Source organism: Thermobia domestica, chromosome 1, assembly GCF_964235325.1.
Source record: "Thermobia domestica chromosome 1, izTheDome1.hap1.1, whole genome shotgun sequence".
Taxonomy (NCBI): Eukaryota; Metazoa; Arthropoda; class Insecta; order Zygentoma; family Lepismatidae; genus Thermobia; species Thermobia domestica.
Window position 1 is genome coordinate 347,688,744 of NC_137454.1, and position 12,125 is coordinate 347,700,868.

At 34.8% G+C, this 12,125-nt stretch overlaps 2 protein-coding genes across 2 annotated transcripts; both read left to right on the forward strand.

Annotated features, from left to right (window-relative positions):
- The first annotated feature begins 898 nt into the window (after positions 1–898).
- On the forward strand, positions 899–8,871 carry LOC145664000 (uncharacterized). Its single transcript, XM_081730292.1, has 2 exons — positions 899–1,063; positions 5,898–8,871. Exon 2 carries the CDS (start codon positions 5,909–5,911, stop codon positions 7,889–7,891), a length of 1,983 nt encoding a protein of 660 aa, XP_081586418.1. The 5' UTR covers positions 899–1,063; positions 5,898–5,908; the 3' UTR covers positions 7,892–8,871.
- Positions 1,070–2,987, forward strand: LOC145664011 (uncharacterized). The gene is made up of 2 exons (XM_081730303.1): positions 1,070–2,180; positions 2,226–2,987. The coding sequence occupies exons 1-2, from the start codon at positions 1,376–1,378 to the stop codon at positions 2,456–2,458; spliced, it is 1,038 nt and encodes a 345-aa protein (XP_081586429.1). The 5' UTR covers positions 1,070–1,375; the 3' UTR covers positions 2,459–2,987.
- Positions 8,872–12,125: the final 3,254 nt, after the last annotated feature.

Genomic DNA, 12,125 nt, shown 5'->3' on the forward strand with positions numbered 1-12,125 from the left:
GTTTCTTTTTCAAGGAAGTATGATAATGTACGCGCGTGTACATCACGCAGTGAGAGCATGGATTACTAAGTCCAGTTTCAAAGTCTGTATGATAGGTCTCCACGTGCGTCCACGTGTCGACCTAAACTCATGTGATGATTCGATCTTTGTGCTTACGATAGTTTTATATACTAGTGACTATACAATGTTTGGCACATTCCGGGGAAGCACTTCGATATTGTTACTAAATTCTTCGCGGTCTGTATCGGCGACTTCTGTATCTAGCGTTACTGTATCTGAGACTACTGTATCTAGAATTACTGTATCTTGATTCGTCACAGTAACTTGTTTTATAACATCTTGTATTTTCGTCTATCTTATTAACGACATTTTTACATCGTATATTCTTATATTTTATCGTATCTGGTGTCTTGTTTTCTATCTGAAGTGGAACTTTAATAATTTTACTGAAAGAACAGTCAGTGAGATTTTGTAGTTGTTTGTTGTGGAATTTGTAACTTCTGTTTTTCTCATTAACTTCAATAAACTTATCACGCCTACCAAAAAGAGATCCTATTTTATTTGAAGAAAAAGAAGAACCTGCGCGAAACGCAAACGTTAATCATACAACAGGAAAATAAAGTGGTGGCAGCTAGGCAGGATCTCAACCGAAGTACTCGAAGTTCGATTCCAGTGCACGTTCCACAGTTACCAAGTTGAACATTCATCATTGTAGTCAGAGTTCGTTCTTCGACACGAAGCTGATACGTTTTAAAATATCGTTACGTCCAGATACAGACCGCACTTCGTCGACAACACCTTTTTTACTGTGAGTGCAAGAAGCTTGCCTGTACAAGGTGTAGCGGATACCTCGGCGTACACAACCAACGTTCCAGTGTTCCAGTGTTATTGCATCCAGTTCCAGAGATCCAGTAAGCAGTACCATTCTCAAGTGTGGCTGGTCCCAATTGAGCAACATTCCAAGCCGAGATCTTGTGGAAATCCAGAGGCCTCATCTTTAAACCAACATCAGGAAAGTACCAGGATCGACGCCAGCAGCACCCCCCATCACAGGAAATTCAAGGTTGGTTACAATTTTCATTGTTTGTTTGAACTTCCAAAATTTTGAAGTGTTACGCCTGGAGATAGAAAAGATTTGTTCTTTGGTCACCGCGGTTGTTGTTTACTTGTGAAGTGAATAACGTAAAATCAAGACAAGAACAGTCTAGGATAGAAGGCTTTAGTATTCACCGTTCCTCTAGGGAAGGATTAAAATATATTTCATTCGTTTAATCTTGGGAATACTTAGCAAAACAGAAGGTGTAAGAAAGGTATTGTCGCTAACAAAATTTTTGTAAATTTAAATTGTATAGTTTAACGTAAGTACTAATTGCCAATGGCTACCACTGGTAGTGCTGATTCTTCTGATACAGAAGTAGAGTATTGTAGTGTGTCAGAAGCACTAAAGTTAATTTCGGTACCATTTTCGGGAAAAAGAGAAGCATTAGAAGAATTTCTGTCTAATGTAGATGCTGCTTTTGAATTGGTTGACCCAGCTAAGCATAGTACCCTTTTGAAATTTGTTAAAGCAAAAATAACTGGGGATGCTAGATCTAAATTGTTAGTTAGAAAAACCACTACTACGTGGGAAGCTGTTAAACAAATATTAATAGAAAATTATTCCATTAGACGAACTATTGATTTTTATGCATGCCAGCTTTTTAGTGCTAGACAAACCAAATCTGATTCAATTGCATCATGGGCAAGTAAAGTAGATACTCTTCAAAGTCAACTACGCGAAGCCGTTGCTCGTGTTATAGATGCATCTAAATTGCCAGGAGCTATAGCACTTGTTGAAATTTTAGCTAAAGCAAGTTTTATTCAGGGGCTAACAAATGACAGAATTCAGATGATTGTAAGATCTAAAAGCGATGATGATACATCCTTAGGATATATTATCGAACTCGCTCTAGAAGAAGAAACACAGATCACTTCCCACACTTCTCTCCCCTTTCCAAATGTAAATAGTAAGAAAGCTCAAAAGAAAGAATTAGTATGTTACCTATGCCATAAGCCTGGTCACACCAAAGCTCAATGCAAATTACAGAAAAGAAAGGAAAGAGGAAATTCTTCTAATCAGTTTATGAAAACGGTACATGTTTGTGAAATTTGTCCTGAGATCGCCGCGAGAGGCACAGGATGTAATAGTGGTAATTCTCCTGAGATCGCCGCGAGAGGCACAGGAGGGGTTAATTGTAATTTTTCCGAGAGCGCCGCGCGAGGCACGGAAGGTTATAGCAATTGTTTGCATGTTGCTAGTAAGGTAAATACTAGTGGAAATACTAGTAGGGTAAATACTAGTGGAAATGAGAGAATTTGTGATAAAGAACAAAGTTCTCTGCATTTTAATGAAGTAAAAGCCTGCAGTAGTCAGTTGTGCTCAAGTTGTAATGGTCAGGGAAACCGCAAATGGATGTAAATGAGCAACCTGTTTGCATCTCAGATAACACGAAGGGTTGCATAGTAACAAATCAAGAAGAAGGTACTATTACGGCATTCATTAAAGAATTGCATGCTGATGCAACTTTTCTCTTAGATACAGGCAGTGACTTAAGTCTTTGGCAAATCCATGCACTTCCATGCAGTTTTAGAAAGAATATAGATACAACACAAACTGTAACATTGAAAGGATTAAACAATGTTAAAACTAGGTCACTAGGTACTATTTATCTAACGTTAGTGATAAAAGGAGTAGAATTCTCACATAAATTTCATGTTATTTCTGAAGGATGCTTATCAGAAGACAGACACATTCTTGGTCGTGATTTTTTGAAACAAAAAAAATGTTTGTTAGAATTCCATCCTCCCCCTCCTCCTCCCTTGTCAACACATGCTTGCCAGAAACTTGACCTCAAGGGCAGCGATAAGCTTATACTACCGTTGACATATAGTATTCCAGCTCGATGCGAGAAGTTAGTTTTTGTTCCCACAAACAGTACAGGAATTGGAATTGTAGAAAAAACGAGAGATTAAACCGGGTGTTTTTCTTTCTTCTTGTTTGACAGTAGCGAAAGAAAATAAATGTATAGCTAGTGTGTTAAATGTGAATTCTTCAGTAGAGAATATAACTTTAGATCCGATAGACTTAGAGAAATTAGAAGAAAACCATGTTTTAAATATTCAGTGTGAAAAAGACAGGGTCCCACAAAAGTCAAATTCAGAAAGTTTAACTGAACGTTTAAAACTACTTCATAAGCTTTTAAGGCTAGGTCATTTACCACCCAAAGAAAAAGAAAGTATACTTGAACTTTGTGATGAATTCAATGATGTTTTCTTTTTACCAGGAGACAAACTAACTGCTACAAATGTTCTTGAACATGAAATTGTTATTGATCCTAAACATGTAGGCAAAATTGTTAACAAAAAGAATTACCGAGTGCCAGAATGTCATAAGGAAGAATTAAATAGACAAATAGAAGAGTTGTTAAAACAAGATATTATAGAAGTTTCAACTTCTCCTTGGAACAGTTCTATTTTCCTTATTCCAAAGAAACTCGATGCATCAGGAAAACAGAAATATAGACTAATAGTCGATTATCGATCTGTCAATGATCTATGTGTCCATTCGTCCTTTCCGTTACCTAACATAGACGACATTTTGAGTAATTTAGCCAATGCGCGTTACTTTTCCAGTTTAGATCTCCATAGTGGGTACCATCAATGCTATATTAGGGAAAAGGATAGACCTATAACTGCATTCAGTACACCTGAAAATCATTATCAATTCAAGCGACTTGCTTTCGGTCTGGCGACAGCACCGGCCACTTTTCAAAGATTGATGAATACAGTGTTAGCAGGGCTGACAGGTACGAGTTGTTTCATCTACCTGGATGATTTAGTGGTCTTCTCTAGTTCTTTAGAAGAGCATAATAGTAGATTACGTGAGATTTTGCAAAGATTTCGCAAAAGCAACCTGCAGTTAAGTGTAGATAAGACTGAATTTTTGAAGCCAGAATTAACATACTTAGGACATGTCATTACACCTAACGGAGTAAAACCAGATCCAAGATTAGTAGAGAAAGTTCAGAACTTCCCTGTTCCTCAAACTAAGAAACAAATTAAGGGATTTCTAGGACTTACTGGATATTATAGGAAATTTCTAAAAGACTACAGTAAAATTGCTTTACCCTTAACGTCCTTATTAAAAGAAGACGTTCAGTTTTCTTGGGGAATCAAACAACAAGTTGCATTTGATTCTCTTAAAGAGAAATTGACAACTCCTCCAATTTTGCAGTATCCTAATTTTAAAAAGCCTTTTATAATCACATCGGATGCTTCGGCATTTGCCTGCGGAGCTATTCTCTCACAGGGTGAAATAAACAAAGATCTTCCAATTGCGTATGCTAGTAGAGTTTTCAATAAAGCAGAGAGATCGTACTCAGCGACTGAACGGGAACTGGCGGCTCTAGTGTGGGCTAGCAAAGTTTTTAGACCATACATTTACGGAACAAAAGTAACTTTTGTCACAGATTGCAAGCCACTAACGTGGGTTTTTAGAGTACAAAATCCGACATCTAGACTTTTAAAATGGAGAAAACTTTAAGAGGAATATCAATACGAAATTGTGTATAAGAAAGGAAGCTTAAATACAAATTCTGACGCCTTGTCACGAATGTATTCTTTAGATGTTATTGAAGAAGAAAATAGGGTATCAAATTGTGATTCACAACAGAAAGAAAAAGCTGAAGCTTTAAACTTAGAAACGAAAAACAAAATTTTAGAAGAGTTTCATACTCAAATTCTAGGTGGACATATAGCAATGAATAGGTGTTATGAAAAGATTAGGAAGTACCTTTCTTTAAATAATATTGACATTAAAGAATGGCCAAAACTGAAGGAAGATGTTGAAGATTACATAAAAGGGTGTGAAATATGTCAAAAGAATAGAAACACACAACAAAAGGTAAAAATGAAGATGGTAATAACTGACACGCCCAGTACAGTTTTTGAAAAGGTCTCTTTAGATTTAGTCGGGCCTCTCCCAGAAACCTTAGAACACAGAAACAAATATTTATTGACTACAAGATAACCTTTCCAAATTTGTTATTGCAATTCCCATCCCTTCTCAAGATGCTGATACAATCAGCAAAGCCTTTGTCGAGAATGTAGTGCTAAAATTTGGCATTCCACACAGTATATTGTCTGATTGCGGAAAAAATTTCTTAAGCGATGTTTTCACGCGTATTTGTAAATTGTTACAAATAGAAAAACTACACACTACCCCATACCATCCGGCATCGAATGGTGGTATAGAAAAATTCCATCAGTCTTTAAAATTTTTCTTGCGATGTTATGTGGCAGAAAATCAGAATAATTGGGACGAATTAGCATCATATGCTACTTTCTGTTATAATACTACTCCTCATAGTTCCACTCAATACACTCCCTTCGAACTGTTATTCGGGAAACCTGTAAATGTACCAGGTGTATTACAAAGAAAACCTTCTGAAGTTGTATACAATTACGATGATTATGTAAAACAGTTGAAACACAAATTGCAGGAGATGCACGGATTAGCTAGAGCAAACCTCATTGACAAAAAGGAGAAAAGTAAAGAATATTATGATAGAAACGAAAACGAATGCATTTTTCAGAAAGGAGATAAAGTGTTATTATATGATGAGTCAGTCCGCCGCGGCAGATCAAAGAAACTTGACAGTCTGTGGCGCGGACCGTACGATATAATTCGAACAAAAGGTGTAAACTGTACCTTAAAGGTTGGCAAACAAGAGATGACTGTGCATGCCAATAGATTAAAGATGTATTATTAAGTAACTCAAATTCTTCATGTTATCTTGTAAAAAAAAAAAAAAAAAAAAAAAAGTAAGGAAAGTAAAATAACGTTTCTATATTTACAGGATTGTTCAAAATGATAGGACTTAAAGCTATTCTACTGGTTTCTCTTATATGTAGTAGTCTAGAGCTTGGAGCACGCATAAAGAAATTTGAAAATACGGCAGGTATTTATTATGACTCTTTAGGAGAGGTTCAGTTATATAATACTTACTGGCAATTGGTCTCTTACGTTAACTTAACTAAGCTAGATATAAGCTTTCGTAATTTGGAAACTTACGTAGATAGGACACAAAACCTGTGTAGACACTCAGTGGTAAAATCAAATAAAACAAGTTGTGCTACAGTGTTCGTAAATCAAGTTTTGACTAAGGTATCTGATATCAAAGAGGTTAAGGAAATAATAAAAGAAGTAACAAAAATTTTTTCGCAAGAAAGTAGAAGAAAACGAGGGTTAATAGATGGTATTGGTCACCTTGCTAAATTTCTATTTGGCACCTTGGACGATGAAGATGCCAATTATTACACTCAAAAAATCAATAAATTAGAAAAAGAACAGTTAGATTTCTTGAAATTGAGTAAAGAGCAGATGACTATTGTTAAATCTACCCTACAAGGTATTAATAAAACTCTTCACACAGTGGAGACTAACGAAAATATTTTGAGTCAAGGTTTAGAGCATATAAGTAAAGAGATATCAAAAAGAGAGAGACATTTAAATGAAGCATTTTTGGATTTAAATTTAAAGTATACAATAAATGAACATATCGCAAAAGTTGATAGGTATTTAAGAGATTTAAAGGATCAGTATGAAATTGTTTTGCAAGCAATTTTAAATGCACAGAAAGGTGTATTACAGCCTCACATAATCACTCCTTATCAAATAATCCAACATTGGAAGGCTAGTCAAAGTGACCTCCATAGTGCGTTATCTTTACCAATTGGGACAAGTACTAGGAATAGTTACTTGTTATTGAAAATAATTAATTTAGATGTGTTTATCAATAATGGAATATTAGCCTATGTAATTCGTCTCCCTTTGACAGATTCCATTCGTTATCTAGTATATAAGTTAACTCCCTTCCCCACCAAAATAAAGAATACAACAAATAAATTTGTTTTTATTCAACCTGAAAACCCTTACCTTTTAGTTGATTCAATTAAGCAATATTACGCAAAAATGACTGAAATTGAGTTCAATAAATGTAAGATTCTTAAACAAGATTGGTTTTTGTGTAAACAAACGTTTCCTATCTTGTCTAGTCATATAAATCAAGAGTGTGAAATGAAATTATTACAATATGTTCATTATGTTCCCATGGATTGTAATAAACATGTGATACAAATTGATCATTGTATATTCGTAACCTTAAATAATAATGAGTGGATTTTTGCTGCTCCACAGGAAGAGAAAATGACAATATTATGTAATGGATTTGAACCTTATGATTTAATTCTAACAAATTCAGGTATTATTCATCTAGATAATAATTGTAAAGCTTATGGTTTGAAGGCGATCCTCCAAACACAAACATGGTATGAAACCAATGTTACAGGTAAAGACTTTACTCCAAAATTAAATCTTACTGATAATTGTTGTGAAATATTAAATTCTCATATATACCTGGAAGATATGCAAATTAACCTACCTATTCAACATGTAATTAATTCGGTTAGTGACTTAAAGGTAGCAAGCCATAAAATTCAGGAAGTAGAAAAGAAAATAGATGATGAACAATGGAAACTACTTCATTCTGAAAAGGTAACTCATCTCTCTTGGTTTTCATATTTTGGTACAGTTCTGATAGCTCTAATATTACTATTTTGTTGTTGTTACCGATGTAAATGTTTTCGCTTTTTCAAAAGGTATTTTGATGATGATAGTTGTTGTAAACAAATATGCATTAAACCTTTTATTATTACCAAAATAAATCAAAAACAAGATACCACTGAGCCTGTAGTCATGTCAAGAATTGCTGAGCAGGTTACTGAGATTACAGATGAGTTACAGGTAGCTGTCCCATCTAAGAAAAGTCCTAATCTACGTAAGGAAAGGTAAAAAAAAAAAAAAAAAATCTTTTTTATGTTTCATATCAGACTGTGAATTTTCAGTATCCAAATTCGCAACCAAATTCGCAATTTGATATGAAAATTCAAAAAAGGAGGGAGGTGTTGTATGAACATATATTTACTGTAATTTTTTTCTTTTTCTTATTTTGTTTATCACCTTCGATGCACCTCCCCTCTTAGCAGTACTTACCTGGAATGTCACTGTATATAGTGTATATAAAAGATCGGGGTTCGATTATAAGTTAGTGTATTTTATAGTTGTTATATTATTTTTGAAGCCAATGTTAATATTGTATAAAAGATGAATCTTTATTCTTTAAGCTATTGATAATGTGCCAGCCAAGAACAGGATGTAGGGTCACTGAAGGGTCACACATATGTGATGATAGTGTATGTACTTTCAAAATACTCTCTTTTGTAATGGTTTCTTTTTCAAGGAAGTATGATAATGTACGCGCGTGTACATCACGCAGTGAGAGCATGGATTACTAAGTCCAGTTTCAAAGTCTGTATGATAGGTCTCCACGTGCGTCCACGTGTCGACCTAAACTCATGTGATGATTCGATCTTTGTGCTTACGATAGTTTTATATACTAGTGACTATACAATGTTTGGCACATTCCGGGGAAGCACTTCGATATTGTTACTAAATTCTTCGCGGTCTGTATCGGCGACTTCTGTATCTAGCGTTACTGTATCTGAGACTACTGTATCTAGAATTACTGTATCTTGATTCGTCACAGTAACTTGTTTTATAACATCTTGTATTTTCGTCTATCTTATTAACGACATTTTTACATCGTATATTCTTATATTTTATCGTATCTGGTGTCTTGTTTTCTATCTGAAGTGGAACTTTAATAATTTTACTGAAAGAACAGTCAGTGAGATTTTGTAGTTGTTTGTTGTGGAATTTGTAACTTCTGTTTTTCTCATTAACTTCAATAAACTTATCACGCCTACCAAAAAGAGATCCTATTTTATTTGAAGAAAAAGAAGAACCTGCGCGAAACGCAAACGTTAATCATACAACACTATCTCTAATTTCAATCCAAGTATCCTCAACACTAGTGCACTCCGAGTCTTCTAAAACCGAGAATCTATTCGAAACTTCAATCTGGTATTCCTCTCTTACCTGGCTCTCTTCTAATTTCTTTAAATTAAATCTCTCCGTTTTCGGACATTGAATATTACCTTTATTCAACGATAATCTCTCCCGTATTATCGCTGCTACCAGGTAGTGATCAGTGTCACAATCAGCCCCTCTAAACGACCGGATGTCAATTATGCTAGATTGTCTTCTTCTATCTACTAAAACGTGATCAATTTGATTATGTGTTTTTCCGTCTGGTGATGTCCAAGTGTAGATCAAATTAACAAAGAATGTAGAGCATAAAGTTTGAAAATAAACTTACAAAAAGAGACGAGAAAAATATTTTTGAGAACCTAGGCGAAACAAAAAAATCTTGTTTCTCCTCTCTTAGGCAATAGTAAATACTAGTAATTTACGTTGAGCATGATTGGATATATGTCCTGGTATGATATTTCATGACTCCTGGAGAATTTCAACTTAGAGCCACTTCCTGAAATCATTACTGGGTCGTCTTCATCAAAAACGTCTAACCATTCACTTAAAAAAAAATTAATAAAGCGTATCTTTACAATTGTATATACATTCACACTTGTAGTCGAGTTTCAGACGGGAAGGCTTTCTGTGCGCATGACCCTGAGTTTGCTTCCAGTTGTTGATCCTTGACTGGGATACAATCCCGAATGGCGGTTCAGATCTAACTTTAGAACAGTAAGATGCCATCTCATACAGCCTCGGTGCTGAAGAAGGATGTTTCAGTTCCATTCAAACTCATAACTGTACATGAGACAATTTTAATATTTTAGCATGAATTAATATACATATTAATATATATATATAAGTGCTTTTACTGTCGTTTTACACTGTGAAACGAAACTTATCAAGTAATACTTAAAAGGACCGGATGGGTCAAAATGACCCATCACCATATTTTAATATTCCACTGTAATCGTACTTGAAATATTAAGTGAATAATATTTTATGAATTTGTTAAGGCCAATAGCATTAAGAAATTCATAAAATATTATTCACTTAGTATTTCAACTACGTTTACAGCGAAATATTAAAATATAGTGATGGGTCATTTTGACCCAACCGGTCCTTCTAGTGTTAAGTCCAAAGCTAAAATTAGTAGCATTTACATAGATTTACCTTCGAGTCATTGGAAGGATTAGTGATGAGCGCAAGAGTCTTGGTCTTGCAGTTTTTGCAAGAGTCTTGCATGCAAGACCAAGACCAAGAGCATACCTGCAAGACCAAGAGTATTGCACAAGTACCAGTACTACTTGAATTTTTTTACAGAATGTAAAAAAGAAGGGGAAAATCATTACATCTTTTACTTGAATTTCTTGGCTTCAGTAAACATGCCTCTGGAGTGAATATGGTCCCAGTAGTTTATGCAATCCGTGTGAATCGAGCTGCCCTTGTAGCATATAGCTACAGTATGTCGTTTTCTGAATTGGTTGTTAGCGTTTTCTGTAGATATTACTAGTTTTCAAGCCTCACAGGTGTCATCTTGCGCCATGTGAGCTTTTTTGGTGGGCAAACACCGTATGCGTGGAATTTCTCGGGGTTTTCCCGCTTGCTCCTACTTTCTTCATTCCACCATTTTAGTCATTTCTTACCAGCATCGTCTCCCTTAGCTTTGCTGCATAATCATGGGACGCTAAACTAGATACTTCATTTCATTTCAAAACATATTAGTGGTGGTCTTCTTCCAAAACTAAAGAGAAATGTTATAATGAGCATCGGTAATTGTGCACCATAAGTGTCGACTACATGGGTATGGCCTTGACTTCGAGACACGTATCCTGTGTGCTTATAAAATTAATATCGAAATAACATTTTCATGACATTGACAAAATCTTAGTGCTTGTGACCACAAGTTCAATTTCATGGACGGATAATTATACGTTGAATAATTGTTTATCAATATAATGTGGTTATGTAGAATATAAAATTAAAGTATAATATAAATAAAAAGTTTATAACTGGCAAGTTACAATAACATTCAGCCTCCTTAGGAATACGGCACATCGAGGATTGAGTGATATAACATTATACTACAATAATAAATCTACATTATAAAATTGAAAGTGATTATGTTTGTAACTCCTAATCTCATCTCTTGAACCACCAGACCGATTTAGATAAAATTTTCAACATAGATGAGGTTTGGTCTGGAATGTTATTTGTCAATTCACTTTGACGAAGCAACTTAGGGGAGGATAAGAAGGTGGAGATATACAAAAATCAATATAAATAAAAGTGACTAAATTTGTGACTAAATAACTCTCGAGCCACCCAACCGACTGAACCTCCAGGCCTGGAGCTATTTTCATCATTTTACTTTGAAATTGCAACGTATGAAAGGGGAAGGGGGAGATATATATGTGAAAAAATAATGAAAGTGACTATCTTTGTGACTTCATCACTCTTGAACCACCTGACCGATCTCGATCACATTTTCAACATGGATGAGGTTCGGACCTGAGGTTTCTGTCATATTACTTTGACGGTGCAGCTTAGGGGAGAGTATATATATATATATATAGGGGAGAGTCGAATCCATGGTTTTGGAGGTCATTGAGATGAACAGTGACACTTCCGATGCCGTGCCTCGCAACATGAGGGAGAAGCAGAAATATAAAATTGAAAATGACCGATATTTATATCAGTGCCAAATCCATAGTTTTCGGGATTTTTTAGATGAACAGTGACACATCTGGTGCCTTCTAAATCCAAATTCAGCCCCGTAATTTGGGGAGAAGGAGGGAAAGAAATATAAAAATTATCAAAAATGACCGATATTAGATAGCGCTTTAGTAATAGTAAGAAGCGACTGACTAACGAAACATATTATTTTCTTTTAATTTAACCTAACGAAGTGGGTAATTGATGTTAGTAATCCGTATTCACAAGTGAGACTGATTATATACAGTTATTTCAAATAACTTGGAGTTTGGTGACATTATTTTGTATTTCTAATATAAGTCAAAAATATTTATCTACATTGAGTTTACAAAAAAGGCATAGACAGTTGAATCGTTTTCAGTTTTCACTCAAATTATTCTAAAATACTAAGAGGTTTGGTTATAAAAAATATTATTTTAATTTGTTCTCTCTCTTCTTT

What these genes read in the sequence shown, in the direction of transcription:
- LOC145664011 (XM_081730303.1), top strand. Translation starts at nt 1,376, where the DNA reads ATGGCTACCACTGGTAGTGCTGATTCTTCTGATACAGAAGTAGAGTAT. An exon ending in CGCCGCGAGAGGCACAGGAT is followed by an intron (nt 2,181 to 2,225) that starts GTAATAGTGGTA and finishes GAGGCACAGGAG; the next exon opens with GGGTTAATTGTAATTTTTCC.
- LOC145664000 (XM_081730292.1), top strand. Translation starts at nt 5,909, where the DNA reads ATGATAGGACTTAAAGCTATTCTACTGGTTTCTCTTATATGTAGTAGT.